Source organism: Thunnus thynnus, chromosome 2, assembly GCF_963924715.1.
Source record: "Thunnus thynnus chromosome 2, fThuThy2.1, whole genome shotgun sequence".
NCBI classification, from domain to species: Eukaryota; Metazoa; Chordata; class Actinopteri; order Scombriformes; family Scombridae; genus Thunnus; species Thunnus thynnus.
This window is the reverse complement of record NC_089518.1, coordinates 12,684,322-12,711,732: the sequence shown is the minus strand read 5'-3', so window position 1 is coordinate 12,711,732 and position 27,411 is coordinate 12,684,322. Positions and strand designations below refer to the sequence as shown.

The following is a 27,411-nucleotide window of genomic DNA, read 5'->3' as shown; positions in this document are numbered from 1 at the left end:
ACATGTCCCTGTCTAGCCCCTCATCAGACGGACCATCTTTAAACTGAATGCAAAAACAAGAATCCTCCTGAGTTGTTGACAGCTCTGATGTGGTGCAGCTGCTACAGACTCGATCTAAAACCACTGGACAAGACCCGAAAGCAGGTTACAGATATCCAAATATGCGCGTAATTGGAGTGCACTGGCGAGGCGTCCCTTGCATCGCTACCGGGATAACGTTGTCGTGATGCACAATAGTTCGGGAATTGAGCCCACTTCTAATGAGAACGAGGATATTTCCGAAGTTATCAATGGCACTCCGCAGCTTCTGTACAACGTCCTCGTCACCATCACTCCCACAACCATGTGGAACGCGTCGTGCGGGGAGCAGCTGCAGGATTTCGGGCGCCCGGAGAAGATCATTATTGGGGTGATGCTGGCGATCATCACGGCGGTCACCGTGATGGGGAACACGCTGGTAGTGATCGCAGTGTGCGTGGTGAAGAAACTAAGGCAACCTTCAAACTATCTTCTGGTGTCCTTAGCAGTAGCGGACCTGTCAGTGGCCATAGTAGTGATGCCGTTTGTGATAGTGACAGACCTCACCGGGGGCAAGTGGCTCTTTGGAGAGGTATTCTGCAACATCTTCATCGGCATGGATGTAATGTGCTGCACTGCCTCCATCATGACCCTGTGTGTGATCAGCGTGGATAGGTAAGTTCCCAAAGTTAGCAGCTCGAGCTTCATTGTCACTGAAGTCTGTCAAATCTTCTCTGGCACCGAAATTACGCATAGTAGGCTACAGCGCGCCCTGGGTTTAAAATGACACGAAAGCGGCAAATATGCCCTTTTATATGCTTCAAACCACTTAAGTACACTGAGGGTAAATACAGTTCAACTGCCAAATTAAGTAATGAACTGTAGGCTAAATGCATAAAAATATCTTGGTGTTTTTGCGCCAGAGGATGGCATTTAAATGTCTAATTCCAGATCAACCATTCATCGGATTTTCTGTGCTGCTGAAGCCACTGAACCAGAAAATTCATTCACAGACTGTGATTAATTTATAGCACGCTTAATTAATCTGCTTGACCAGACCATGGGCAGTGTTTCCTGAGAGTAGGATCAGCGCCCATCGACCTTACAGCTGTTGCTATGACTTTGATACATGATTTACTGTCGTCCTACATTTAAGGGCGCATAGGTCGCACCTGCTCTCTGTCATGTGCCTTTACTTCCCCATTAACAATAAAATGATAAAATCTACTGGAATTCACTTTACACACTTCGTGGCTGATTTGTCATAGTGCGGTAGGTAAAGTTCATTTCTGAAGTATATAAACTACAAATACTGATTTTTTGTTGGTCTCACTCCATACATATATATGAGGTTTACTATCCTTGAGTCTTGCATCAACAAACTGTTCGAAAATTATTCATGAAAGTGAGTTCCCAAGTGCACCACCGTGAGCTGTTTCAAATTCAACATTCAAAATGGGGAAAGTAAAGCTTGAACACTCATCCCCACCCATCAAGATCCACTCTGCCTCTCAGGTATATCCTTTGGAGTCACTGCTCATAATGCCAGAGCTGAGCCAGATAGCTCCTGACAAATGAGACTTGTCCGTTGCTCCCACTATAATCCATAATGAAATAAAGTCAAGTGATCAGTGTCACTGCTCTGCCTTACTAACTATAATGAAGACAAAAGCTCATTGTTGTACTGATGATCTGATTATTTCCTCCCTACTGGCCAATCAGGCGTTATTATCTCAGTGCATTACAGCAAGAATTATGCATGTTTCCTGCTCCTGGATGCTGTGAGCAGGAGGCACTTAAGTACGCCTGAAGAGGTCACAGAGGTCACACAGATTGCTGAAGATAGATGGGCGGTGTATGATTTGAACATGATCTGTGGCCACTCACTCCCCCAGCCAGGTCGTGAGCTGCACACATACACAGTCAGTGTATGGAGAAAATTAATTACACATCGCCCTATAGAATTATTTTTTTTAACATCATGAACCTGGTGATTATTCAAGGAGTATATAATCATGAATATATTTGAACTAATCTCAGTAAAATTAAACAGTGTCAATGTGCAGGCCACTCTTTGTTATCCAGTGGGAGATAATTCAGAGTGTGGCAAAGCAGCTCTGTTGGGTCTCAGTGTTATTGTCTATGATTAGAAATGTGAATAGCTCACACTATATACTCAGAAAGGACAAATGGACCCTGACCAGCTATGTCTGAAAAGATAGAGTGGGTGACTGAATCTGTTGCCATGAAATCAAAGTGTGCACACCCACTGAATCACACCATTGGCCTTCTATTCCTTCAATGCCTTTTGTCAGGCACAGTGTAACTCTGAGAATTCTCAATAATATTGAGTCAGTTTGGGATTTTTTTCATCAAGCTGTAACAGACAGACAGTAAACTGTTTGCTGTTATCAAAATGAAAGCAGGCTTGCATTAATTAAACAATACAGAGTGTGTTTGGCATATGATTCACAATGGGAATCATAGAGATAATTCATGAATATAAGATTTGCCAGTTAGACACATGATTGCTTGTAATTAGGGCTCTCTGACTATTGTCCAGGATTCCCAAGGTCATTTATTGTAAAAGCTCTGTGCCTTCAAAGGAGGGTATGGTGCAAATAAGGCTCAGGGTTGAACAGGTGTGTTTGTGGGGGTCATATGGTCGCTCTATATGTATATAATGTGTATATATATTATATGGCACCTAGAATGGTGCTCTACTGCAGAGATGGATATTGATTGTATCTCAGAGCTCCATAGGTTTGCAATATGGACATTGTGAAGCTGGTGGAGTGCTCCCTCGTGTATGAGGTCAGTGAATTGATGATCCTGCAGGGACTCTGACTGGCTCCAGTGGATGCTATCAGAGACACTGCTGTCACCCAAGTGGAATGCAGTATCTCTGACATTCACCATCCATGTTAACTCAAGTCTAATCAGGACCAGATAAACCCACTTGGGGTCCTGGGAGAAAAATGAGCTGTGGGCCCCACACGTTATGTCACCTTTAAGTAAACAAGTTTAACAGATTTTCATAGGAATGTGCGCCACATAAACACAAACATAAATAATGAAGATTCAAATCTAGTTTTTCACACCGGGCCCCTGAACAACCAGGCCTCAAGATTAATCAATAATGCAGAACCTGGTTAAAGGACTCTAGGGCAGTTGCCAGCTTTGTATCTGTTGATCTGGGTGGCAAGCTGCTGAATATGGTTGCTCTTACAGGGATAAAAAAAGTGGAACTGAGATTGAGATTCACCCCATTGGTAAAGCAGCCTTAATTCTACAGTCTAATTGTAGTGTGGTTTAATTCTTAATTACATGCAATCATCTTGTAGTGAAATGATGCATTTTAAGACTTTTTAGTGTGTAAGCAATCTGGCAAAACAGATGACAGCAGTTTAGCAAGAAAAGGCTTAAGTCCTGCTGAGAAAATTATTCATGATCTTTTCTTATGTTAACATGCAGATGTGGATAAGGTGATTCATAAACACTGAGAAATTCAGATGTTAGCTTATTACATTTTTAGATATCTAGGTTTCAGATTAGCTTCAGTTATTGCATCACAACTAAATTTGGCCTTGATTGGTACCCTAAACAAATACTTAATCTAAACTAAATCCTTCTACTGAGGCAGGATTTATCAGCGAGATCAAAGTACGAGTGCTATTGGCAACTTAATATTTGGGCTGGGTGATATGGATCTATCAGGGCGTATGTAAGTTTACATCACAATATCAATGTATATCATGGTAAAATACAGATAAAACAACCAGAAATGAATGTATGTTTTTATTCAGTCCAGTAAATGAATACCTGACAAATCAACGCACTTCATCACACTGATGCTAACATTATATAAAAAATGATATATTGCAATAAAACCATACAGCTCACTGATTTACAACACAGTATCCTAATTTACCAAGAAATATTAAATGGTTAGATACCATGGCATAAATGGTATGGCAGCAGTATATGCAGCTTAGTGTGTATTGTAAATCAAATGAAGAATAATATAAATAAATTAAATAAAATGAAAAAAATGATTCTGTATTCATTTTAATCTGAATGTCCAGCCTATTGCCTCTTTATTTCCCAAACTGCAATGTGCCTGAAAAAGGAATTAAATTTTATATAGAAATCATTTCCTAGTTACAACACTCACTCTATAACAGCAGGTTATTGGCTGACTGAAGAAAAAGTTACCTATCCTGTAGCATGGGTCACAACAAAATAACAGAATAGCAGAATACATGTCAGTGCTATTGATTTTGTACTGTAGGTGCAAATGCTGATGGCTGTAAAAGTCATGCTTATGGATGAGTACCCATTCATGCCCTACAGCTTCCTTAAGTAGAGATTCAACCCTGCAAATTGAACCCAACACACCAAAGCATTGACCTAGTCACAGCAGAAGAGTCCAGACTGCATGTTGTGAAGAGAATAAAAGAGAAGTTATATGCCCAAAGCCTGCCCAAATGAATGTAGGACTGCTCCCAGCATGCACTTTCAGCAAAGGTTTAGCTGCATTTGTGCCCACTTCCCTAAAAAGTTAGTATCTCTTTTGGCTACAGCCAGTTTTTACCTTCACTGAGAGTAATATGTTGTATATTCAATAATTCAGAAGTCAAATATAAATGATTTATTCACAATAGTGAGAAGAGAGAGTAGTCCTTTTCTGCAGTTTCTCAGACGTCTAAGAAAAGACGCTGCTAAAGGAATGAAGGAGCTTGGTTTAGTGAGAGACAGACCCTAGACCCTACAAGTCAAATATAGCCTTAAAGGAACAGTGTGAAAAATTTATTGGCATCTAGCAGAACGGACTAAGCAGAAATGGAATATAATATTCATAAGTATGTTTTAATTAGTGTATAATAAACTGAAAACAAGAATGGATATGTTTTTGTTCCCTTAGAATGAGCCCTTTATATCTATATGGGGAGTGACTCCTCTTCCACAGAGGCCACCATGCTGCACCGCCATGTTTCTACAGTAGCCCAAAATGGACAAACCAAACACTGGCTTTAGAGAGGGCCTTACTTGTTTTTTTGCAAGTTTCATGGCCACCATAGGTTCTTCTACTCGCTTGGAAGGGGAGGGGTATTCATTTGGTTGCAATCCGCAGCCTCACCACTAGATGCCACTAAATCTTAGACACTAGTCCTTTAAATATCAGTGAACAGTGGAAGATGGACGGGATGTAGGTCAAGGAACAATATCACGTAACTGTAAAGTAAAGTTTTCCACCAAGGTTCAGGCTAAAGAAAATACAGTATAGGTGTGATTACACTTGTAAGCCTCTGCAGGGGATTTGAAGGAAGAAGTCACGCTAGTGAGGGCCTTTCGGTGGCAGCAGGATTAACCACAGCATTCACATCCTTTCTGCCTACTGGCGTGTTAATGATGAGCCGAGTTCACACACTGCTCCAACATCGACCTGCCCTCCCCATCTGATAATATTTTGTGAGGTTGGCGAGTAAGTTCGTCCCAGGAGGGACGGCGCTTTCTCAGTGCAGCTGGAAAGCATCCACCCGCAGCACCAGACACAAATGACTTGACCTAGCTGACGCATCCTCAGGTAATGTGATGTGACGCCTAAGCTCCGCTCTCTCAGACACTATTCACATCCCACTTGTCGGCCACTTTGCCAAATGTGAAGGATTGGACATTTCCTGCCAGTCAGTGCAATCAGATCAAAGGCAGTTCATGCTTGTAAAGGAATGCTAAATCAGGACAGAAAGTGTGTTCTGGTAATAAATAGGATGTTACACTGAATTCTTGAATCCTGTTATCACAAGCAGTTTACAGAGAGCAGTATGTTTTAGAGGTTTTGGAAACCACAAGAGACACATTTAATGTTACAAGCCACTACAACTATTTCATACTAAAAGAGGAAACAATGTCTAAATTTAAAATCCATCACTGCCCACGTCCTGTAAACAAGCACTCAGAGCAAAACTGCTGTCAATGAAAATATTTCAGACCATCATTAAATAAAAATGCTGCGATATTGCATTTGGCAAGTTAATCATTGATAAGATCTGCTTGTATCAACCACAGCTCTGTTTCCATCCTGTTTAACTGTCTGTTTGACTTTTATTATGGTAATATGGGATACAAATTGTCCTCTCATCATGTAATCAGATAGGGCGGTGTGTGTGGGAATCGATCCAAGGGGTTGGGATGACTGGATATCGTGATTGCTCTCTCATTTTGCCTCTTGGGATTTGTCATTTACGATAAAGGTAGTCATTGTTTGAGGGCTTGGATGACTTCCTGTTGGCTCATTAGAAAAATAAATATATTTATCTCTGGCTTGTTGTCAAATATACGGCAGCTACAGCAGGTCCAGCATGCTCTGCTGCATTCACGCCATATGGAAGTTACCATATTATGTTTATTTCCACTTATTCAGGTTTCAGATTTCTTGTTAGATAGCACTGCATTAGATAGTTGTTACATTTCAATGAAACAAGAATCTTGTCTATATACTGCACATGAAATGTACAATACAAAAAAACATACAGTAAGTAAATATTCAATAAACAAAAAAGAAGAAGAAAAAAAGGGTTACCAACAGCATATGTTTACATGCAGTGTTTTATAAATTAATACTGGGAATCTCATATATCAGTCCCTCCAGGACTTTTTTTGTAATTATGCAGCCAAAAATGTTGCATGTTCACAAAAATTGCAATACAATTTGCAATGTTTTATGTGCTCTTTTTGTGGTAAAACTGCAGGAATTGGGGAAAATTGCAAACAAAGGAAAACAATGTAATTTTTTAAAAGCTACTACCAATGAAGAGTCATGTGTGATAAAAACCATACTACATATCACAGAAACAACTATATTTCAGTACTAATTTTTAAATTTATTTTCTGAACATGAAAACCATTGGTTCAAAGTTATTTAAAAATAAAAATACTGTACTTGTGTTCCATTAATAAGCCTTTATTAAATAAACTTTCACCTTAATATCAGCACCAAGTAAAATTAGTCAATAATGCCATCAAAATAAACCATTAACATAAAAATATAGCTTCATTTCCAAAGTGCTCATTTTTATATTTAAGGTAGATTATGTCCATCTTTGCTGTCTGAAAAATGCATCAACTTGTATTTTTCTGACTGACTGAATGCAAATCTCATTTGGGAACATTTGGGAATTGTTTTGTCTATGGGAATAATTTTTGTTGGCAGGTGAGATTTGTCCATCTTCCACCTGAATGCATGCCTGAGTCCTTGCTGAATGGTCTGTTGATTTGGCCATTTCATGCTGAAAAGTTGCTGTAATTCAGCAAAATTGCAAGCTCTTGCAAATATATTTGTGTTGATTATTGTGATCACAAAATTGCAATTTCCTGGACAGACTGATATATTTCTGAAAGCTCTGACTTGATTCACACAGAAGTGTCTGAAAAACAAACATGGATGACCCATTATTCTCATGGGTCATTCTGATTAATAATAATAATGGATTACATTCATATAGCACTTTATCTTGATACCCAAGCACTTCAAAGTGAAGGGGGGAAACTCCCCTCTGCCATCACCAATGTGTAGCATCTGCCTGGGTGATGCATGGCAGCCATTTTGCATCAGAATGCTCATCATACAACAGCTTGAGGTGGAGAGGGAAGAAATCATTGAGTCAATTACACTGGGGGATAATTAGATGGCCAGATGGAGACAGCCAGGTTGGGAATTTTGCCAGGACACCGGGGAACCCCCTACTCTTCGCAATAAGTGTCATGGGACGTTTAATGACCACAGTGAGTCAGGACCCTGGTTTAATGTATCATCCAAAGGATGGGTTTTAATTTAAAAAAGTTTAAATAAATAAAATAAATGAATGATCCATGTCAGCCCTAGGCCTTCAACTAATCTAACTACCCTAAAACAGTGCTAATTTGGAAAAGGAACATTATAAATGAACATGTATTCATTGTCTTGAGTTGTCCAATGGGCATAAACGCTTGCATGGTGTCATCACCAGCTCTTTACTAGCACTCTCAGGGCAGAGGTCACTTGAACTAAACAGCTATACACTGCACAATACACACTGTGGCTTGGTGAGGTTATCATGCATCCCATTTTCCCCACTTCACCCTTGCCCCCCTTCTTCTAACTTACACCTCATTTGTAAAAAGCTCAAGAAGAGGGGAGTGAAAAAGGAGGCAGGAGCGCTAAATGCTGACTGTACCAAAATTCATAGTAATCCATCCAATAGTTGTTGAGATATTTCACTCAAAACCACAAATATTAACCTCATTGTAGTGCAAGAGGAAAAGTCAGGGAGATTCATTAGGATTCATCGTCCTGGGACTATAAATGTACAAAATTTCATGACAATCCATCCAATAGCTGTTGAAATGTTTTAGTCTGGAACAAAGTGATGAACTGACCGACCAACAGACTCTTACTGCCATCCCTGAAATGTATTCTGAAGAAATATAATATTTCAACTGCTAAATGCTTCACTCACAGATCACATGTTCTGTGATGATATTTGGAACCACTTAATCAGATTTTCCTACACAGCTAATCAGTGAGCTTTGGAACAGGATCCAGCTCTACATCATATTTGAAGAGCAACAGTCATGCCGATGGATCACAGACTGACATGAAAATATCCAGCTGAACTGCTTTCGCTGATGAAAATTAGGTTAGGGAGGGGGTTGTTTTGAGCTGTTTTGCTGATTATCTTTAATAATTTGTATGTCCCCCCTATTGGGTAAAAACCATCTGACCCCTATTTGATGTTTCTTGCTTGAAATGAAATTATACACAGTTATTGATGTAATGAGTGAGTTTGTCAACGTAAGACTGGTGAAACTTCTTAAAAAGCCCTCATTCCTTAAAAGCTGGAGGTACCTAACTGTCATATGTCAGCAGCAGTATTGGTATGTTCTGCTTTCCTGTGCAATTTGACGTGGAGGATGATGAATTATTAACAAGCCCACAGACAGAGATCTTTAGAGTTTTATTTTGCTATTCCCAGTTTGTCATCCTATTTACCCGGAAATCTCTGAGGACAGGAAGAAGAAAAGGACAAAGTGCTGAGTGACTTAAGTGTGGCATAAATCAAGTTTTGTATATGGAATAACAAAGGTGGGGTCTATTATTTATCAAGATAGAACAAAGGGCCATCGAACATTTACCAAGCAGTGAACCAATATTTTTCCTGTTGATGGAGTGGAGAGACAATACTGAGAGACAAAACACACACACCGTGCTGTGAATTGCAGATAATATGTTTGAACATTTTGCATATTGCTTTGGTTGTAGAATAAACATGCATTTTGTATTCACTGCATTTGTGCACATGAATATTTATATGGTCTATTATTGAGGGCAATATGAATGATCATATAACCAATTACTGAGGAGTTAATTTTTTTAAATCAGTGACCAATCTTGTGCATCCATGTGTGTTTATGTTCAGAGGATAAACTGTAAGTCTCTGCATTTGGGCGTATACTGTAATCCTGCCAAAGGCAACAGCTTTTAGAAGCAATCCCTTTAGACACAGGCAATAATTAATTTGCTCACATTTCTCTCAAGAATACACCACTCTTCATATATGTTCAGTCTACTGTGGTTGTCATTTAATTCTGAAATTATTATTTTTTGGTTTTGGTGTATTGACATCATTCCAATATATTTCTTAAAGAATACAACATACCACATACTTTTATCAAGAAAGAGAGAGTTAAATTATCCCAAAATGTTGTATGACTGAAGTTCAATATGACAGTACAGCTGTGATGTTCCTCTTTACTCCGGGCATGTAGATGCTGAGAAGTTAGTTATTTAACCCCTAGCTCTGAGTGGAGTTTGTATTCCAGCTGTGAAATAGAAAATTGAGTTATGGTACCCCCAACACTGCCAATCTGCCTTTGAGCAAGGCACTGAACCCTGAAACTGACCACTAACTGGGTCAAGGGTCTGCAGGCAGCCCTGTCGGACATGACTGTGTGTGTGACACACTGGGAAGAGAAATGTGTTAGCCCTGAGCAAAATCATATGTAATCCAGTGCATTAACAGTTGAGATTGAAAGTTCATTCTTGATCTTGGAACCAATAGTTGAGAAAAGTAATCTGACCACAAGATCCATCAGAGCTGTTGTGGAGCTTTCAATTGTATCACACTTAAAGTGCCCCAAAAAATGGAAATTTGAACACCTATGATTCAACTGGGCAAACTCTATCAGATTAGGAAGATTGTGTGGTACAATCTTTGTGGTGAGATTTTTTTTTGTCAATTTGTAGAAACATTGAAACACAGACAGATCTTTGCACATACTGTATGCTGACAGTCAGAGGACTATATGTTTTTGGGACACTGGCGTGTTGGTCAGGTTACCTGTTAAATGGTGAAAACACAAACACCCACATGATCCATCTGTCTAGATTTTCGGCTGCTGAGCTCCATGGCAACACTTTAGTATACAGTGTGTTGAGTAGGACATTTATTCAAATTATGAAGATTAAAAACAAATTTGTGATAGTAGTTCTTTAGAACAGTTTACCAGTGTTGACTGACTGCATGGATGTGTCTGTATCTGTGAGGATGTACACAGAGGATTAGCCCAAGTGAGACGTGAGTGTATGTACTATATTTACTGTTGCTCTATGCCACTCCAAAGTTCAAAGCTGTGTGTAATTTTTAGCCACACTAGCTGCATGGCTCTAGGGATGGCAATGATCTGTGGGTCCAGCCCCCTGACTTTACCTCTAACACCACCATGAGGGTCACATTGTTGGTTTTTAGTGAATTATCATGACAACTATTTACATGAGATTTGGTACAGATATTCATGTGGCCCAGAAGATGAATCCCAGTGACTTTTGTGATCCCTTGACTTTACAGCTAGCACCACTAGGAGGTCAAAATTTTCACTTAATCTGTAAATTTTCACTTTATCCCTCAACATTCTGTAGTGTGTGTAACTTCAAGGTTCAAGATTCAAGAATGTGTTTATCACATACCCATATTTCCTAATATGTGCAGTGAAATGCAAGGGTGGCATACTCTAGAGGACTGGTAAAAGGTTAGTGTGCAGCAATAATAATAATAATTAGAATATGAATGGATCCATCAACCCATGGTTTCTGGTTTAGAAATGACCGTACAGTCACCGTAGGGATGATATTGTTGGCCACCATTGCTATGAAACTCATCAGTACCACCATAGACTCATTGATGTTATAAGAGCTGAATTGGAACATATCCGGATCTTCAGTCGATGTCACTCGGGTTGTCCTGAGGTGTGGCCTCTGATAGGTCAGTCCAACACCGGACCTCAGTCACCACAGTTTCCTGTACCATCTTTTGTTTATATTCTGGTCTGAGGAAGCTGGTGATCTGACCGGCTGAATTGTGGGAGAAAATTAGCCTTGTAACCCTCCTTGAATGGAAAATGGTACAAAGTCCTGTTCATCTGGTGGGACATGGGAAGTTTGTCAAAATTTTTTAAGCTTTGTCTTTGCCAAAATCACCAGTCACAATGAGGGCAGTGTCCACTGACCTGGTCCATTACCAGCAGAGAACACCAAGCAACTCTGACAATTTGGAGCCAATAATCTGCCAGGTGCATATGGATGATTTTGGTGTCACTTAATCTCCCAAAACCTGACTCTCAGATGAATGATTTTTTTTTAAAAAAATTTAATGACTATTAGGCTAGTTACATGTAGTCCACAGTCAACTAAACGTACTTTAGCTTTCAATAATGATACACCTCCATTTCTTTTGTTCACATTAAGCTCATTGCACAGTTTAGCATTATTATAGCAGATTAACTGTTTCCTACCCATCATTATGTGCACTGCTTTGGCAACAGTGACCTTTTATTTAACCGGATCAGTATCATTATCTTGTTGTCACAGCTGTGTTTGCTGACCTATAATGGTATTTTGTTTGTCTATCTGTCAAAATTAGCCTGCGTGGAGATGAATCCTGGAAATGTACAAATGTGATACTGTATGTTTAAATGCACTCTCTCAGAGAGAAGCTGAGTAACTTATTGTGGTTATTTTCTTTCCCTTACTGCTCATAGGCAAGATAAACAGCAGTAAATATGCTCTTGTAATGAATATTCCTGTCATCAGTCATAGTTTGTTTGGTTACAGCACACTGTGCTCGGACAGGAACATAGATTCCACCTCCATATCTGATGTTCTGATGTATGTCATCTGGTGCAAAATCAAATTACATTCAATTTAGTTCCTTCTCCTGAAAAACATTAATATCAGCTGTGCTGATGTAAGCGGTAAGCGCTGTTATTCCTTTTTGCTTGTAACATCAGATATGACATAGTTGAGCGTACAGTATTCCTTTTGTGACTTGTTCTCATTTGTTTTATTTGAAAGTTTTCACAGAGTACTACTTAACAGATTGATTTATAGGTTGCGTATTTTTCTTTTAAATGAGACACACAACATCTGGCTGCAGACAAGGCATACTGTAAATCCAATTAATCATTTTGAACATCTCAAAATCCATCAAATCTCCTGTGTTGTACTGTCCAACTGAAATTAAATTCTTTTTTTGTCTACTACAGCAGTCTACTACTACCGTACATATCTGCTCTGTGATTCAGTTGTCCTACGTTTTCCTTTGGGAAAAAACCAAAAGGGAGAAATTTATATTTTTAATTCTTTGATTTCATGATGACGGCCCCTAATTTTGCAGTAATTCGGTGAAATACTGTTCTGTTATCCACCACAGAAACCTCATTTATTTGATATATGAAATCAAGGAAATGAGTCAATTTCCTCTTCTATGTTTTCTTCACTTCTAGTTATGTTGTCACCTGTCAGGTCTGATCATATATGTCATGTGTTAAGCTGATAAGAAATTGTATAGGTTTGATTTGGGGTTTTTGTCTGTTTTTAGCATGATAGTTGTTGTTGTTGTTAAATACAGATATCAATAGCATTCCCTTGCTCTTGGCTGAGTTTTTTTAACATGACGTCTATTTTCGTGTCCTATAAAAAAAGGTCAGTAAAAGAATAGGAGGTGGGAAGAAGCACAGTCCTCAACATTGGTCTTTATATTACATTGTATTGTCTAGTGACTCAGGAACAAATTGGATACAACTCCTCCTCACTGTCCTTTTCCATTTGCTGATCCACGAAATGATGACTCATACACCTGATGTCCATGTGTGTAAGTCTATGATCCAGAACTTTGCACAGTGGTGTGACAAACATCATCTCATCCTCAGCACAAGCAGATTGTGTTTGACCCTAAGTCATCCATTACCATACCATGATGCAGGGGGACTCTTCTAGGTACCTGGGCATCCACGTGGATAACAAATTACCGTGGTATGGAGGATGTCTGCTTCAGGCTGCACTTCCTGAGAAGGCTCAGACCCTTTAGTGTGAACCAGGAAGTGAAGGTTCTATTCTATCATGCAGCAGTGGAGAGCCTCCTGAGCTAAGGTATCTCTGTGTGGTTTGGTAACCTGACAGTACAGTCAAAGGCCCAGATCACCTGATTTATACAGACAGTCATGACAATCATGGGAGTCCTCATCCTAGTCCTCAAGCTATATTTCAACAAACCATAATCAGACCCAACATGTTCTCTACCCTGAGTATCAGCTCCTCGCTGCAGACAGACAGTACAGGGTTCCCCTAAGCAGGCATAACCATTTTAAATGTTCCTTTGTCCCCCATCAAAGCCCTTAACACCACCTATGCTGAAATATGAGTATGCTGTAGCTGTCCTTCTTGTCGTTGATCACTGTTATATATTGCACTATGTGTACACTTTTTCTGATGTAGATGAGCATCTGTAAGTGATGGTTGAATGTATTTGTTGTTTTTTTATTTAATTGTTGTTTTGTTGTGATTTTATACTGCAGACACTGTGATGTCCAAGGCAAATCTTATTTTATGTCATATAATGGCTATTTCATTTATACTAACTGCTGGCTGATGCCAAAGTGGAAGAAAATGACTTGGCTCAAAAGATGAGCTGGCTGTGATATCCTTAGTAAATAGTAAATGGACTGCATTTATGTAGTGCTTTTCTAGTCTACCAACCACACAAAGCGCTCTACAACACATGCCAACATTCACCCATTCACACACATTCATACACTGATGGCAGAAGCTGCCATGCAAGGTGCCAACCTGCTCATCAGGAGCAATATAGCGCTTTTTAATCCAAAGCGCATTGCAATGTTTCTAATGCTCACTCACGCACACACACTCATTGGCAAATTGGAGTTCAGTATCTTGCCCGAGGACACTTCGACATGCGACCTTCTGATTACTTGACAACCTCCTGAGCCACAGCCGCCCCGATGCAAGTCTGTGTCAAGCATCACAGTGTACAGTGGTTCAGCAGTTCAGCAAAAGTATATCATAATTGGTTAAAGAATTTAGTTAGGTTAAAAGGCAATTTGGCTTTGCTACAGTCGATTGACATAATTCACATAATTTATCAGTGCAAATACATTACGTTGTCACAGTTTACATACTATTTTTTCATAAAAGAGTTAAAAATTTTCTAATCAAGCACCTCTTCTTCCCTTTGACCTAAAACTAAAATTATTCAACATTTTTTCTTAAAAGTCAGAAGTAAAACAGGTAGAAGTGGAGAATTAGATTCCTCCCCCACATGTGAGAGTTCTTCTAAGCTTATTTAGTTTTTGAGGTATCCTCTGAGAGAGCGACGGCACTCTGCAGCAGAATTGCCTCTGACAAAGATGAAGGGGCTCTTCACACTCACTCTCTCACATCATCATGACAGGAATAAGAGAGGAAGATGGACTCGCTGGCACATACTTATTCACCTTCCACTGACGGACTTTAGTCATTGTATAACTATGAAGTTTGCAATTTAAATTTCATGGTGGTGAGAAAGGTCTATAGATGCTCTGTAGTTACATAACAAATCTAGTCTCCGTGGCTGCTAACATAATGGAAGTCCCAAAAACAATTAACAGGCTGCAGCGAAATGCAACAGCCATGCAGAAATCCACTCAGAAAGTCAATTTAAATACAGTGATGAGGTAGACTGATTTTTTAATGTAGACTCCAGTGACACAGAAAATGGTTTTACTTCTTAGCTTGTGTGAATCATACTGAAAAACATTCTAGTCCAGATTCAGGAAGCAGTGCATGAAACCCAAAAGTATGACTAAAAGCTTTCTTCATACAACTTAATAGTGCTGCTCAAAAGAACTGTTGTGCATATATAAATTTGGTGCAAATGTCATTATTTTCCTTACATAATAGCTATTTATAGGCGAGGCCATGAAAACTGAGGTTGTGACTGACTTGCTGCTGCTTCACAACACTAACTATGAGTAACTGATGAACTGAACTGATCTTTGGCAAATGTATGAAAGGAGATTAAATCACTGCAAATCCTGATCTGTGCCCCCTGACAGAGACAGCCTCTCCCATTGCTAAAAGATGAAGGAGACACAACTGTAAACAGGCAGTTCAAACAGGGGCAACCAACAGGATTTACAGATCCCATAACCATTTATAGCAGCGGATAGCCTGGTGTAAACCCAAGAGCTGGCTGAAACATTTTTAAGTTTAATAATTGAGGCGGTTGCCCTCTATGCTGAGCAAGTCAAGGTCCTGGATGTTGGTTTGCCTGGTATTACTCAGAACTTTCTTTCACTTTCACTGTCCAGAAAGACAGAATAGTTGATGACTGGAGTAACATGCCTGAAAGATAATAATAAAAAGATATATGGTGTATATGAAGGGAATTAAAATATTTGCTGTGTGTGAGTGGTCTTAGAAGAAGGGGCATATTTTGACTGGTTTGAAAAATTTGGCATCTTGTAAGGGTGGAGGACAGAAAATACAAAAACCACAAGGAGGTGAGGGGGAGGGGCTTGGACTTGCTGTAACTTTATTGGTCTAACACTAAAATAAAATGTATTGGACAATAATGATGATGGAGGAATTTTATCTTATTCTTTTCTCATTTAACCATGATGAAGCCAAAGCCTAAGCCTAGTTCCATAACCTTAACCAAACACCAAAACAGTCAGAATTTAGTTGAACTGAAATGATGAGTCTGTGTGATTCACTTTGACAACTCTGTGCAAACATCTTGAATGGAGCAACATGTAACACTGTTGTCCATAGATGTAAGATTAACCAACAAGCCATAGATCACAGATCAAGAGATTTGTGTGAGTGCTTTCAAATTACCTTGAGGACTGGGAGAGCTGAGAGATGCTCTCTGAGGCTGCCATTACCAGAATGAAAAGGTCAAGACACCGGTGAAAGCTCAGGGCCAGATGATGTTGTTAGAGTCCGCTGGGACAGGGAGTCCGAGGAGTGAGCCGTAAAGAGAAGAGTACAATGTTAAATAATGTGTGTTATGGGAATTGCTGCTGCCTTTTCCGCTTAAACTTAAAATGAACTGCACATACATGCACTGTACTCAGCTTTACGGTGCATTAGAGAAATGTTTAAAGGCAGCGCTGTCAGTGACTGATGTGCTGAACAGAAACAGCATCAGCAGGAACAGCAGCGATAGAAAATAGCAGCAGCCGTAGTTTAAATCAGGAAACATGAAGTCTGGGTTGGTTTATGTTATGTTTTCACTTTGTAAACATGACATCTTCAGACCTGTGAAAAGCAGCGAACAGCAGTGAATGTGAGAGTTAATATGGTTAAAGAATAGACAGACCTTGGGAAAAGTAGTTTGACAAAAACATCTTAATTCAGTGTAAAAGCTAGTAAGCGACCTTGAGTTAACATTTTCCATTTTGTCAAAGGACAATAATGGAGGGTGAAAAGCAGTTTAAGCTTGCAATTTAAATAGATGGCTCAAATATGTGAAGTTCTATTCAACACCACTGTAAACAAAAGATGTTTCTCTGAAAGGATTACTATGACGCTTTGCTCTCTTCCTGAGAGTTAGATGAGAATATCTATACCACTTCTTTATTTGTATGGTCAATATGAAGCTATAGCCATCAAGGTATTAGCTCAGTTTGACATAAAGGCTGGAAACAGGGGAAAACCACTAGCCTGACTCTGACCAAAGGTAACAAAATCAGCCCACCAGCACCAAACTGAAATATAAAAACATGGTTTTGTGGTTCTGGGTAACTTCCTGGAGTCTGCACTGGTGTCACTCTTCTGAATATGCATTGTGAATATGCATATTTCCTAAAATGTTGAACTTTTGTTGACATTTTACTATAATTTGAGTCACTTTTTATATATTCATCATTGTTTGCTTGATGCTCCTTTTTGCCCACAGAAACCATGAATGTGTAATCTGCAGTTCAGAGTGTGTGTATATCTCACAAAACATTAAGAGATGTTGGTGCATGTGCTCTTTGCTCAGCTGGGAATGAGGTGCTACTGTATTGCTCCCTCTGTGTCGTTTCCATGTTCAGGTGGTACATCAAGTCACCTGTCCCTATTTTTCCTTGGAGTGTTTGACCTGCTCAACAAAGCTGGAAGAATCACCTTTAACTATGATTGTGATGTCCTGTAATCATCTTTTGTGTGACTGTATTACCTTCTGATGTGTTGTTGTGTTTATACACAGATCTTTAGTTGCCCTTTCTCTTCTCTTCTATTCTACTGTACTCTACTCTGTGGTGCCTGCAGGCTATTTGCTTTGTAATCAAGGACACTCTACTCTGACAGGGATGGGCACACTGACTGTTGGAAGGGGAATCAATTTATCACTGTGGCACTAATAGCTGCCCATCATCTCTATCGTTGTGAGAGCCAGTAAACCAACGATAGGGTGGTTTACTGGACAGGTGGTGTGCTGTGTTGCGAGGGCCATAAAATATCCGCACTACTGCTTTATGGCAATTAGGAGGAAGTAAAACAGACATCATAAAGGTGTCAGAGGAGCTAAAGCGTGATGTGTCCTTCAAGTACACATACCTTTTAGAAAAGCTTTCTATTGCATCATAAGTATGAATAAAAAGGATAATAGTTTTTAAAGGATAGTCAGTCGTGCTGTCTGTGTGGACTGAAAATGTTATTATTCAGGGGTCCTACAATTGGTCAGTGGTCCTGAAAAAGGTTTCAGATTATAGATATTTACTGTGTCAGACGTATCTCAAACTTCCCACGGTGCCCCTGGGTTTAGTTGCTGCTTGAGGTCCTAGGTATTTTCCAAGCTGTAGTTGTCACTAATGTACCCTTGCATTCTGTAGATCATGCTTTTAAAATTTGGGTTTATGATTCTGAATCTGGAAACAGGTTCAACCAGACTAGGGGCTGTGTAGACAGCCTGTATATTGATTAAAATAGAGGAGTATCTCTTCTGTCAGATGCATGTGAGACAGATGACTGAGAAACACTATGTGTAGACACAGTGTAAGAAGTCTAATCAGAGACACAGCTAGTTACAGTCAAATAAGTGACTTTAGCCACCTACTGATATACATACATACATACATACATGCATATACAGTATGTGTGTGTGTGTGTGTGTGTGTGTGTGTGTGTGTGTATTTATACACACACACACACACACACACACACACACAGCATTTTAAAACTAATTAAAGTGTAATTAAGTCATGCTAAGTGGGAGAATAAATGTTTCTGTAATTTTGTTGAACTGACCTTTAAGCTTAACATCATAGTCAATTCAGACATGTGCAGTTCAACTCTTGATTAAAATGAGATGTTTAGATGTTTGCTAGCACTCATACCAAGCATACCAGTCCTAAGCTACAATATGTACAGTATTAGAAGAATTATTCACAGACTACTTGACACCAGTCTGACCTAAGCTGGAAGTCCTGTGGCTGGAGATAACAGAGAAATGTGAGAGAAGCAGGATGTCTGTCCAGGGATGACTCAGTTTAGTTTATGTAAGAGTCTAAATGAGATTAAAAAAAAAAGTTCTGCTGCTGTTTTATGCATTCATTCAAACTTACATATACAACCTTAGTCTCACTGTAGACAGGTGAAAGTTTGAACACTAAAGAGCAAAGAGTAATTCTGACTGTAGTATGAAACAGAAGGGATTGTGCCTTTGCTTCCTTGTTGACATGGAAACTACAGCTCTGCTCATGTTGTGCAGCATGCTTGGTGAGAGAAGAAGTTCAGTTTCTGTTGTATGGAGGTTCCTCAAATAGAACAGGAGAGATGAAGCATTCCTTGAGGACTGAGGTAGTTGTCTGATGTCGGAGAAATCCCATAACTCTCACCAGACAGATTTGGTGCTCTTCAGTCTAGGGCAGCTCAGAATAAATACTCTGTGTTTATACTTTACACTTGTTTTTCATTTTCAAATCAATCAAAATCAAAAAGAAAACAAACCTTTCTTTCTCATATTTTGCAGATATCTGATTTTGTCCAACAAGAAATGATTGCACTGAATATTGAGTGAACAATGGGGAGTTTTCAGATTTCCCATTCACTTATGTAAAACAAACAGAGCATGAAAGCACTGAATACACACTAGTGACTGCTGGTTAAAAAGCAGCCACAACGCACTGCTCAGTTCCTGAAGACACAATTCTTCAACAAAAATGGTTTGATTGCAGGCGACGTCTGCATCTCTGTGCCCACTTCACTCACACAGATAGACTCCCTAAAATGGGCAACACTTCACTTGTTCACAGGCTCATCTCAGATTGCCCTCAAGTGCAATGACGTTGGAATTATACATGTCTCTATAAGATGAATGAATGAGAATTCACCAATGGAAAGTTTCTATGGGAAAAAAGTAGTTTCTGTTCCTTCCTTTGTTGTTCTAAATTTACCACTCTGCCATCCAAACCAACAGCAGCTTGGTAAATATTTCACTGTGTATCCCCTCTCAGCTGTAAAAGGTTTGAGAGGGGCTCCTGGAGATGACTGACAACTGTTGCACACCAGGGCCGGTTACAGCGTTTCGGTGCAGAAAATAGTTCACTTCACTGTGCCCTTGCTGGTAGCATAGCTGAAGTAATGGAAGTCTCCATTAGCTCGGGCACACTGTTTGTCTGTGACTGGATAATCCCTGAGGGCTGCTGTGGCTGTGGATATGTCCCAAATCCTCAAGAGATATGAAAAATAACTCCTTATTTGGATGTGTGTCAGTATTTATGCTCAATGCATGCTGTTTTATGGAAGGTGATATCTTCTGTGGTGCGAGGTATAGCATGTGGTTTGATATATGCATTTTGTTTAATATGTTGCTACATAGTTGCTACAATCAATATTTTTATATAAACAATGGATCAAATGACTACATGCAATGTGAAAGTTGCCGCTAGAAGTGATGAACCCACAGATAATTTTCACACAACTCTTTTAAACTTATTTTATTAAATTTATTTTTTTATTTTTATTTTATTTGATAAGGACGATTTAACATAGTTCCAATACAGAGCATGAAACTGATGTACTGCACAGAGAGTTTATAGCTATTGCTAATTTTCAACTCTTGTCCCTAATTGGGCTTTACATATACAGTGTAATTAAAATATACAGCTTTCATAATCATAAAAACCACAGTGTTCTACAGATATGGGAGTACAATAAAATACACACACTGAAATACATTGATTGTGATGTACAGTTTAAAAAAAAAAAATTAACAATACAATACAATAAAAATGGATACAGCTCTGGTTTGCTTTTAGCCAGCACTTAACCTTTGTTGTAAAAGATTTTATATCTGGAATTAATTTGATTTCAGTTGGTAATGTGTTCCAGAGTTGACAGCCCTGTATGGAGAAAGCTGATGTCCAAATTTAGATCTACGATATGATATTTTACAGTTGCCATTCACCGTGCTTCTAGTTACTCTGGTACTGTCTTGTCTTTGGATGTATTCAGAAAGAGGCTCGGGGGCAAAACTGTTGATACATTTGAAAAACTAATTAAAAAAAAAAAGATGAGTAAAGCTCTCAAAACTAAGTAGATTGTATTTTTTCAGTATGTGACAGTGATGCCACCGGACACACTTTTTGTCTACTATTTTCAGTGCTTGATTGTATCAAGATTTGAGGTGTCTGATTGTCGATGGTGATGCTTGAGTCCACACTGTCATACAATATGAAAAATGAGAGAAAATCATAGCGCACATAAATAACTGAGCTGCCTGAGTTGGTATGTAGTGCGTGATTAGTTTGAAACAATTAAGGTTGGTCTTTACTGTTTTTGAAATCTTCTTTATCAAATTTGAGTTGCAGATCTAAGATAATCCTAAAAACTTGAAATCATTGACCTCCTCTATTTCTTCATTCCATATCTTGATTTCAAAATTTTCAAGTGAGCCCTGTTTTCTAATGGAGAAACACATAGAAACTGTTTTTTTCAAGTTCAAGACAAGATTATGTTACAGCCATTGATGGACATCATCCACATATGCAGTTAGAATCTCCGCTGCCTTGCTAGGTGACTTGGCTGGCGCATATATGACCACATCATCTGTATAAAGCTGGCAGTTGGCCAATGGGCAGCAAAGCAGCGGACCCAGGATTGAACCTTGAGGAATACCCATTCTGTTGTTTAAAAGGGATGACATGTCTTGGTAAACTTTCACACACTGTTCTCTAGTTTGAAGATATGACTCAAACCAATCAACTGCTTGTTTTGAAAAATTGAATGCAGACAATTTAGACAGGAGAATGTCATGGTTGACAGTGTCAAATGCCTTTTTCATATCAAGAAACACTGCCCCCACGACATTACCTCCGTCCAATGAGTGCTTTACATTTTCAATGAAATAACAATTTGCAGTTTCAGTGGAACATTTTGGTCTAAAACCAAATTGTTGTGGATGAAGGAGTCGATTGGTCTCTAGATGGTCAACTAGCTGTGCTGCGACGACCTGTTTTCAAGGCCAGATCTTGTTTTTTCATAAGTTTGCATATTTCATTATTTAGCCATGGTAAAGTTGCTTTCCTTTGTTTACATTTCATGTTTTTGGTATATTTTGCTGTTAATTTCACTAGAGCAGTAGTCATGAAGTTACAACACATATCCACGTCATCTATTTCTATAAGCTGATCCCAATTAATATTCCCAAGATCACGTTCAAATTGCACAATTTTGGACTTAGGGATGACCATCTTTGCTCAGACAGACCAGTTAATAAGTTGTTTGTTTTTGTTATCCGATCTGTTTTATTGGTAAATACCATATCAATTAGGGTTCTACTGTTTCTAGTGATTCTTGTAGGTCCTTTAATCATCTGCTGGAAGTTGAACTTTGACATAATCATTTTCAGTTTTTGTTTATCATTTTTGTCCAACCAATTAATGTTGTAGTCACCATATCATTTTGTTTCTATGTGAGAATCAAAACCTTTCATTATATCTTGTTGTTCATCATAAAAGGAGACACTGTGTGATGGTGGGTTATACAGAACAACAACATTAAAATTCATCTGAGGTGAAAGAATCACAATTAGGGCTAAACATTCAAGAGTGGTGTTCAATTCTATTTCTCTGCATTTGTACTTCTCTTTGATAAAAATTCACACCCACTTGTGTTTTACTTGATGATTTGTAGCTCTGTCATTGTTGGTGGTGTATGTCTTTATACACCTAATTTTGCAATGCTCCTCATATAGGTTTTATTTTTGCTGTATCCTATACTGCCTCACAGGGATTGCTTAATCTCTTTATGTTAAAATGAACAAGAGAAAACCGGCAGCAGGTCCCACAGATGTTTGCCTCAGCTCATCCTGCTAAAACACACACAGGAAGCTGTGTAATGAAGTGTTAAAATGCTTACTGCCTTATCTTCTCTCTGAGTGAAGGGTGAGATTTTGTTTCCAGTGAGAGTGCGTCTGAAAACAGCTCTGTCTTCTAACAGCCCGGAGATGAGTCATAGGTTGTGGAGAACTGACACACAAATATCCCCCTCAAATAACCACCACGACCACCTTCCTCATTACTGAATAATGTATTCACAGAGGAGTGTTGCATTACTGGGTATCCATTATGTATTTCTAAGAATTCCCACAGCATAGAGTGTACCCATCTCAGGGTCTGTCGTCTATCTATTTGACATTGCTCGCCTGGATGTATTCAGTCCCTGCTGTAAAGCTTAAGTATATTTTAAGTGAGAGTTGTAAGCTCGGCAGAGCAGTGGTTGGAGGGATCTGGGGTGAATTAACACTTACTTGTTACATAATATTCACTGAACACAACTAACCTGAGCCAAGGGATCTTTAAAGGGGATGTATTATGCTTTTTCTGGTTTTCTGTTATTTATAAACTGTTATGATGTCAGATATCTATGCCAAACGTGGTCAAAGCTCCAAGACTTGAGTTTAACGTATGTACTGTAGAAATGCTGCCTGCAAGTCAAAGGCCAGGGCTTCAGCTTGCTCTCAAGGCTTATTTGCAATGGTTTTTTCTATTTTGTTGACGAGTTGACATCAGATAGTTGCGCATGCCCATTAATGGCCGTCTGTTCAGTAGCCTTGGTTGCTAAAGTTGTTGCTAAGGTTTTTCTATGTGTTGTTTGTGTTGTCCACTCTCATAATTCAGATTGGATCCTGGCTCAAATATGTACAGATATATTTGAAAAGTTGACATTTTGAGTAAAGGACGAGAAAAAGTAGGGAAATCCTACTACTATAGTTTGTTGCATTGTTTGTTGATGTAGCCTGTTTTCAGACAGAGGCTGAACTGTGATTCACACAAAGATATTAGAGTAGAGCCCCAAAATAAAAAAATAAAGACATTTAAATGAGCATAATATGTCCCCTTTAAGAAGTAAGAGGTAGTGTATGGCACCTGAGTTTAAATGTGAACTACAAATATACTGCAGAGGCTTTAAATATAGGAATATTTTTTATCTGATTGTGATGTCACTTAAAACTTATGGTAACGCAAACAATAATAAACAATTTAATTTTTGACTGAAATGAGGAATCTCCTCAAACAAAGTTTGTGTATGAAGTTGTGTATTTGGCTTTTCCCCCTTCTTTCTGTCTCATGGTCCTCTCTGCCACCACCCATGGGTGACAAAATAATGACACCTGTCTCAGATAAATAATGGACGTTTCACCTGTCATGGCAACAATGACAAATTCTGATATGACCCGCATGTAGGTCACATGCCTCAGATGCCCGCTGTATCATACATGCAACCATATACATACAACACAAAACACACAAGCATTTTTTCCAAATCCTATCTGGAAAAAACAGTGACTCTGTGCAGCTTTTAACAGCTGATTAGAGAACATCAGATCTGTGTCAGATGTTTATGGGAGAAACATAATCAGCTTTCAGCTGCAGTGCAGTTGTAGCCTTTTTGTCCTCTCCAAGTGACTCTGATCTAGATCAGTACCACTTGCACAATGTGTGGTCAGTTGTTAACAAGCTGCAATCTGCAGCAGAGATGCTGGGCTACAGTGGTTTGTGTAACGCTATTTTCTAAAACCAGTAAGCTTTTAAACTGAGGACTTAGGACTGCAGTTTTGAATTTTTTGTTGCTGTGTAAGCTAATGTGTAAAGACAAATATTGTGATATTTTGACAAATATTGTCAAACTGGACATGACTTGTAGAAACTCAACATCTACAAACCGTTGATAAAGTGAAGAATCCCGGGCCAGGCTGACTGAGCTGAATTTGATTTCCACAGTGCTGATAACATCACTGGTGGATAACGAGACGAATTGGCCAATGCTCCCTAAAGCTTTTTATCTTGTGATTAACAATAGAGCAGAAACAGCCTGGAGTCTCAAATATACAGCTTTCATCAACAACGCATTTGATGTTGATGAAGGCTGTGGACATACAGCCAAAACACACTGAGATGTACACACAGACTTATCATTTTGTGAGAATAACGGTTATTTTCTCAATTTTGTACAAATTAAAGCCTTTCACAGCTCACTTTATCTTGTTTTTTCTGACATCTCAAGCTGCTATTTGAAACCACAGTTAACTGATTGATTTTATTGATAGCTCCCTCTTTACCTGCTAAGCTCCTCCAAAGCCAAAGAAAAGAAGCTAATGGCCATCTAGGCAATGACAGAGTTTATGACTGATTGAAATGTCTTTTAAGTGAGTGGACATGTATTTGATACCACTACAGTGCAGTTTCATCTTAATGAAGACAGGCAGCACATTTATTTGCTTCAGTTGAGTGTCTGAGTGAATTACATGTGATAAGTAATCCTTATTTTTGTGATGATGTGATGATGAAGCTACTGTACTTAACACGGTGTTAAAGGGTTTTTAGAACAAATATGAAGGCACATTCAGCCACTTTCAGCCCCAAGTTGAAAATCTGCCTGGAAGCTAGTGCTGAGTAATTTGTAATAGTTTTTGTCTCACTTCCTCACAGGTATCTGGGGATCACACGGCCCCTCACCTACCCAGCCCGGCAGAATGGTCAGCTGATGGCAAAGATGATCCTGGGAGTGTGGCTGGTGTCAGCATCCATCACCCTGCCACCTTTCTGTGGCTGGGCCAAAAACGTCCACACAGCCGGTGTGTGCCTCATTAGCCAAGACTTTGGCTACACCATCTATTCCACAGCCGTAGCCTTCTACATCCCTATGCTGGTCATGCTGGTCATGTACTACAAAATCTTCAGGGCAGCCCGCAAGAGTGGCGCCAAGCACCGCTTCACTGACGTTTCGCGTCGCGATCGCCTTGAAACAGTGGCTAATGAGGCGCTGCGAATGCAGGGGCTAAAGCCTCCTGGTGTGGCAGAGGAGTGCGCTGCCTTGTCCCGCCTGCTGAACCGTGAACGCAGAAACATCTCCATCTTCAAACGGGAGCAGAAAGCAGCCACAACACTGGGGGTGATCGTGGGGGTCTTTGCTGTGTGCTGGTTGCCGTTCTTCATCCTGTCCACTGCCAGGCCCTTTATCTGTGGAGTGGAGTGTAGCTGTGTGCCTATCTGGCTGGAGCGCACACTGCTCTGGTTAGGCTACGCTAACTCCCTAATGAACCCCTTCATCTACGCCTTCTTTAACCGAGACCTGCGCTCCACTTATCGTGACCTTCTTCGCTGCCGTTATCGCAACATCAACCGCCGACTGTCTGCTGTGGGAGTCCATGAGGCTCTCAAGGTTTAAAGCAGAATATTTTAGTGACATATATTGGCTCTCAAAAAGTGGGGTATGGTGACCCTGTGCTTGTACACTCGGTGCTTAAAGGGCGATGTGTACACAGCAGGCCTGTAGATAAGACACAGACTGACAGAGGGGGAGTCACTGTTGGTGGCTCTCTGGCCCCTCCGCAAAGGCGGCAAGACAGCACGATCACTTCAGTGTGTGTGTGACTCAGTCATTCTATTTTGGGAAGGAAAATCATAGAACGTACTTGATGGGCTATTCAAGTCAACACTGCTTTTGTGCTTATGCCACAATTACGTCCTGGCTCTGGATTTCTGGTAAGATACTGAAGTGACAAAGGAAATGACACGTAAACACAATCGATCATCCCAGGCCTTTCTAGGTAAACAGAAAGCAAACTGATGTCTGTATATTAACAAAATTGATGTTTGATAAGGAGAAACATTTGTTTTGTGGCACAATGTCTTCTGAGCATCTTCATCTACATGTCGCAGATTCATTTCAAACAGGAGGGGAACACTTTGAGGTATATTGTGCTCTGTGACAGGATCACGTATTATTTATATCAATTCATCCTCAGTCATGGCTCTCAATTTGGTCCTCTCACTAAGTTTAAAAGGAGCACCTTAAATGTTTCCCAAATGTTTAAAATGTACTGATGCCAAGAGAAATGAGGGTGACTGGAGAATATTGTTAAAATGCAACATGAAGGGAACGTTTTCCATTCATGAAATCTCAGTGTTTGTTGCTTTAAAAAGAAAAGTAGTTTGTTTAGTGTCTGCATGAAACATACTTGTTCTACATGCCACTGTATACATAAATCATAACAGATTTTGAATAGTGAATGAAAGTGTTCCATGTTTCACCCAAATGCTTTATCACATACTTGAATTCAAATATGAACTATGTACCAGAAACCATGATACTGTGGAGATTTTTCACTGTTGTTATTTTGCCTTTATCAGTTTCATTCTGCAGTTGGCTGCTGACCTTCTTGGTTGATACAGTAAACTAAACCTGTTGAACATTTTCACTTCAAGAAATTACGTGGTCTTGAGACTCTATTGCTCCATTGGTTGTCGACAGTGCTTCTATTTTGAATCAGTATGTAGTCGCTTCCCTCCTGACCACTCTACCATTTCAACTCTATAGTGACTTCTGTAAACGTGTGTCAAATGTCATCAGTCAGGCAGTGTGTGCTTTTTCTACCTCGATTTTTGAGAATACTGTACATTTTCTCCAAACAGATGTAACTATTTTTTATTGTGTCAATCTACAACTGCTTTGTGATTGCTCTGTTTAACCACTTTGTCATTATCGTCAGAGACGACCTGGGGAAGTGAAAAAAGCATTCCATCACT

The 27,411-nt window shown here is 39.4% G+C and overlaps 1 protein-coding gene across 1 annotated transcript; it reads left to right on the top strand.

Annotated features, from left to right (window-relative positions):
* Positions 1 to 27,411, top strand: htr7c (5-hydroxytryptamine (serotonin) receptor 7c). Its single transcript, XM_067603542.1, has 2 exons — positions 1 to 693; positions 25,312 to 27,411. Exons 1-2 carry the CDS (start codon positions 227 to 229, stop codon positions 26,048 to 26,050), a joined length of 1,206 nt encoding a protein of 401 aa, XP_067459643.1. The 5' UTR covers positions 1 to 226; the 3' UTR covers positions 26,051 to 27,411.

Bases quoted from the DNA above. Each gene is read 5' to 3' on its own strand.
- htr7c (XM_067603542.1), top strand. From the start codon at position 227: ATGCACAATAGTTCGGGAATTGAGCCCACTTCTAATGAGAACGAGGAT. The intron at 694-25,311 runs GTAAGTTCCCAA...ACTTCCTCACAG, and splicing joins TGTGTGATCAGCGTGGATAG to GTATCTGGGGATCACACGGC.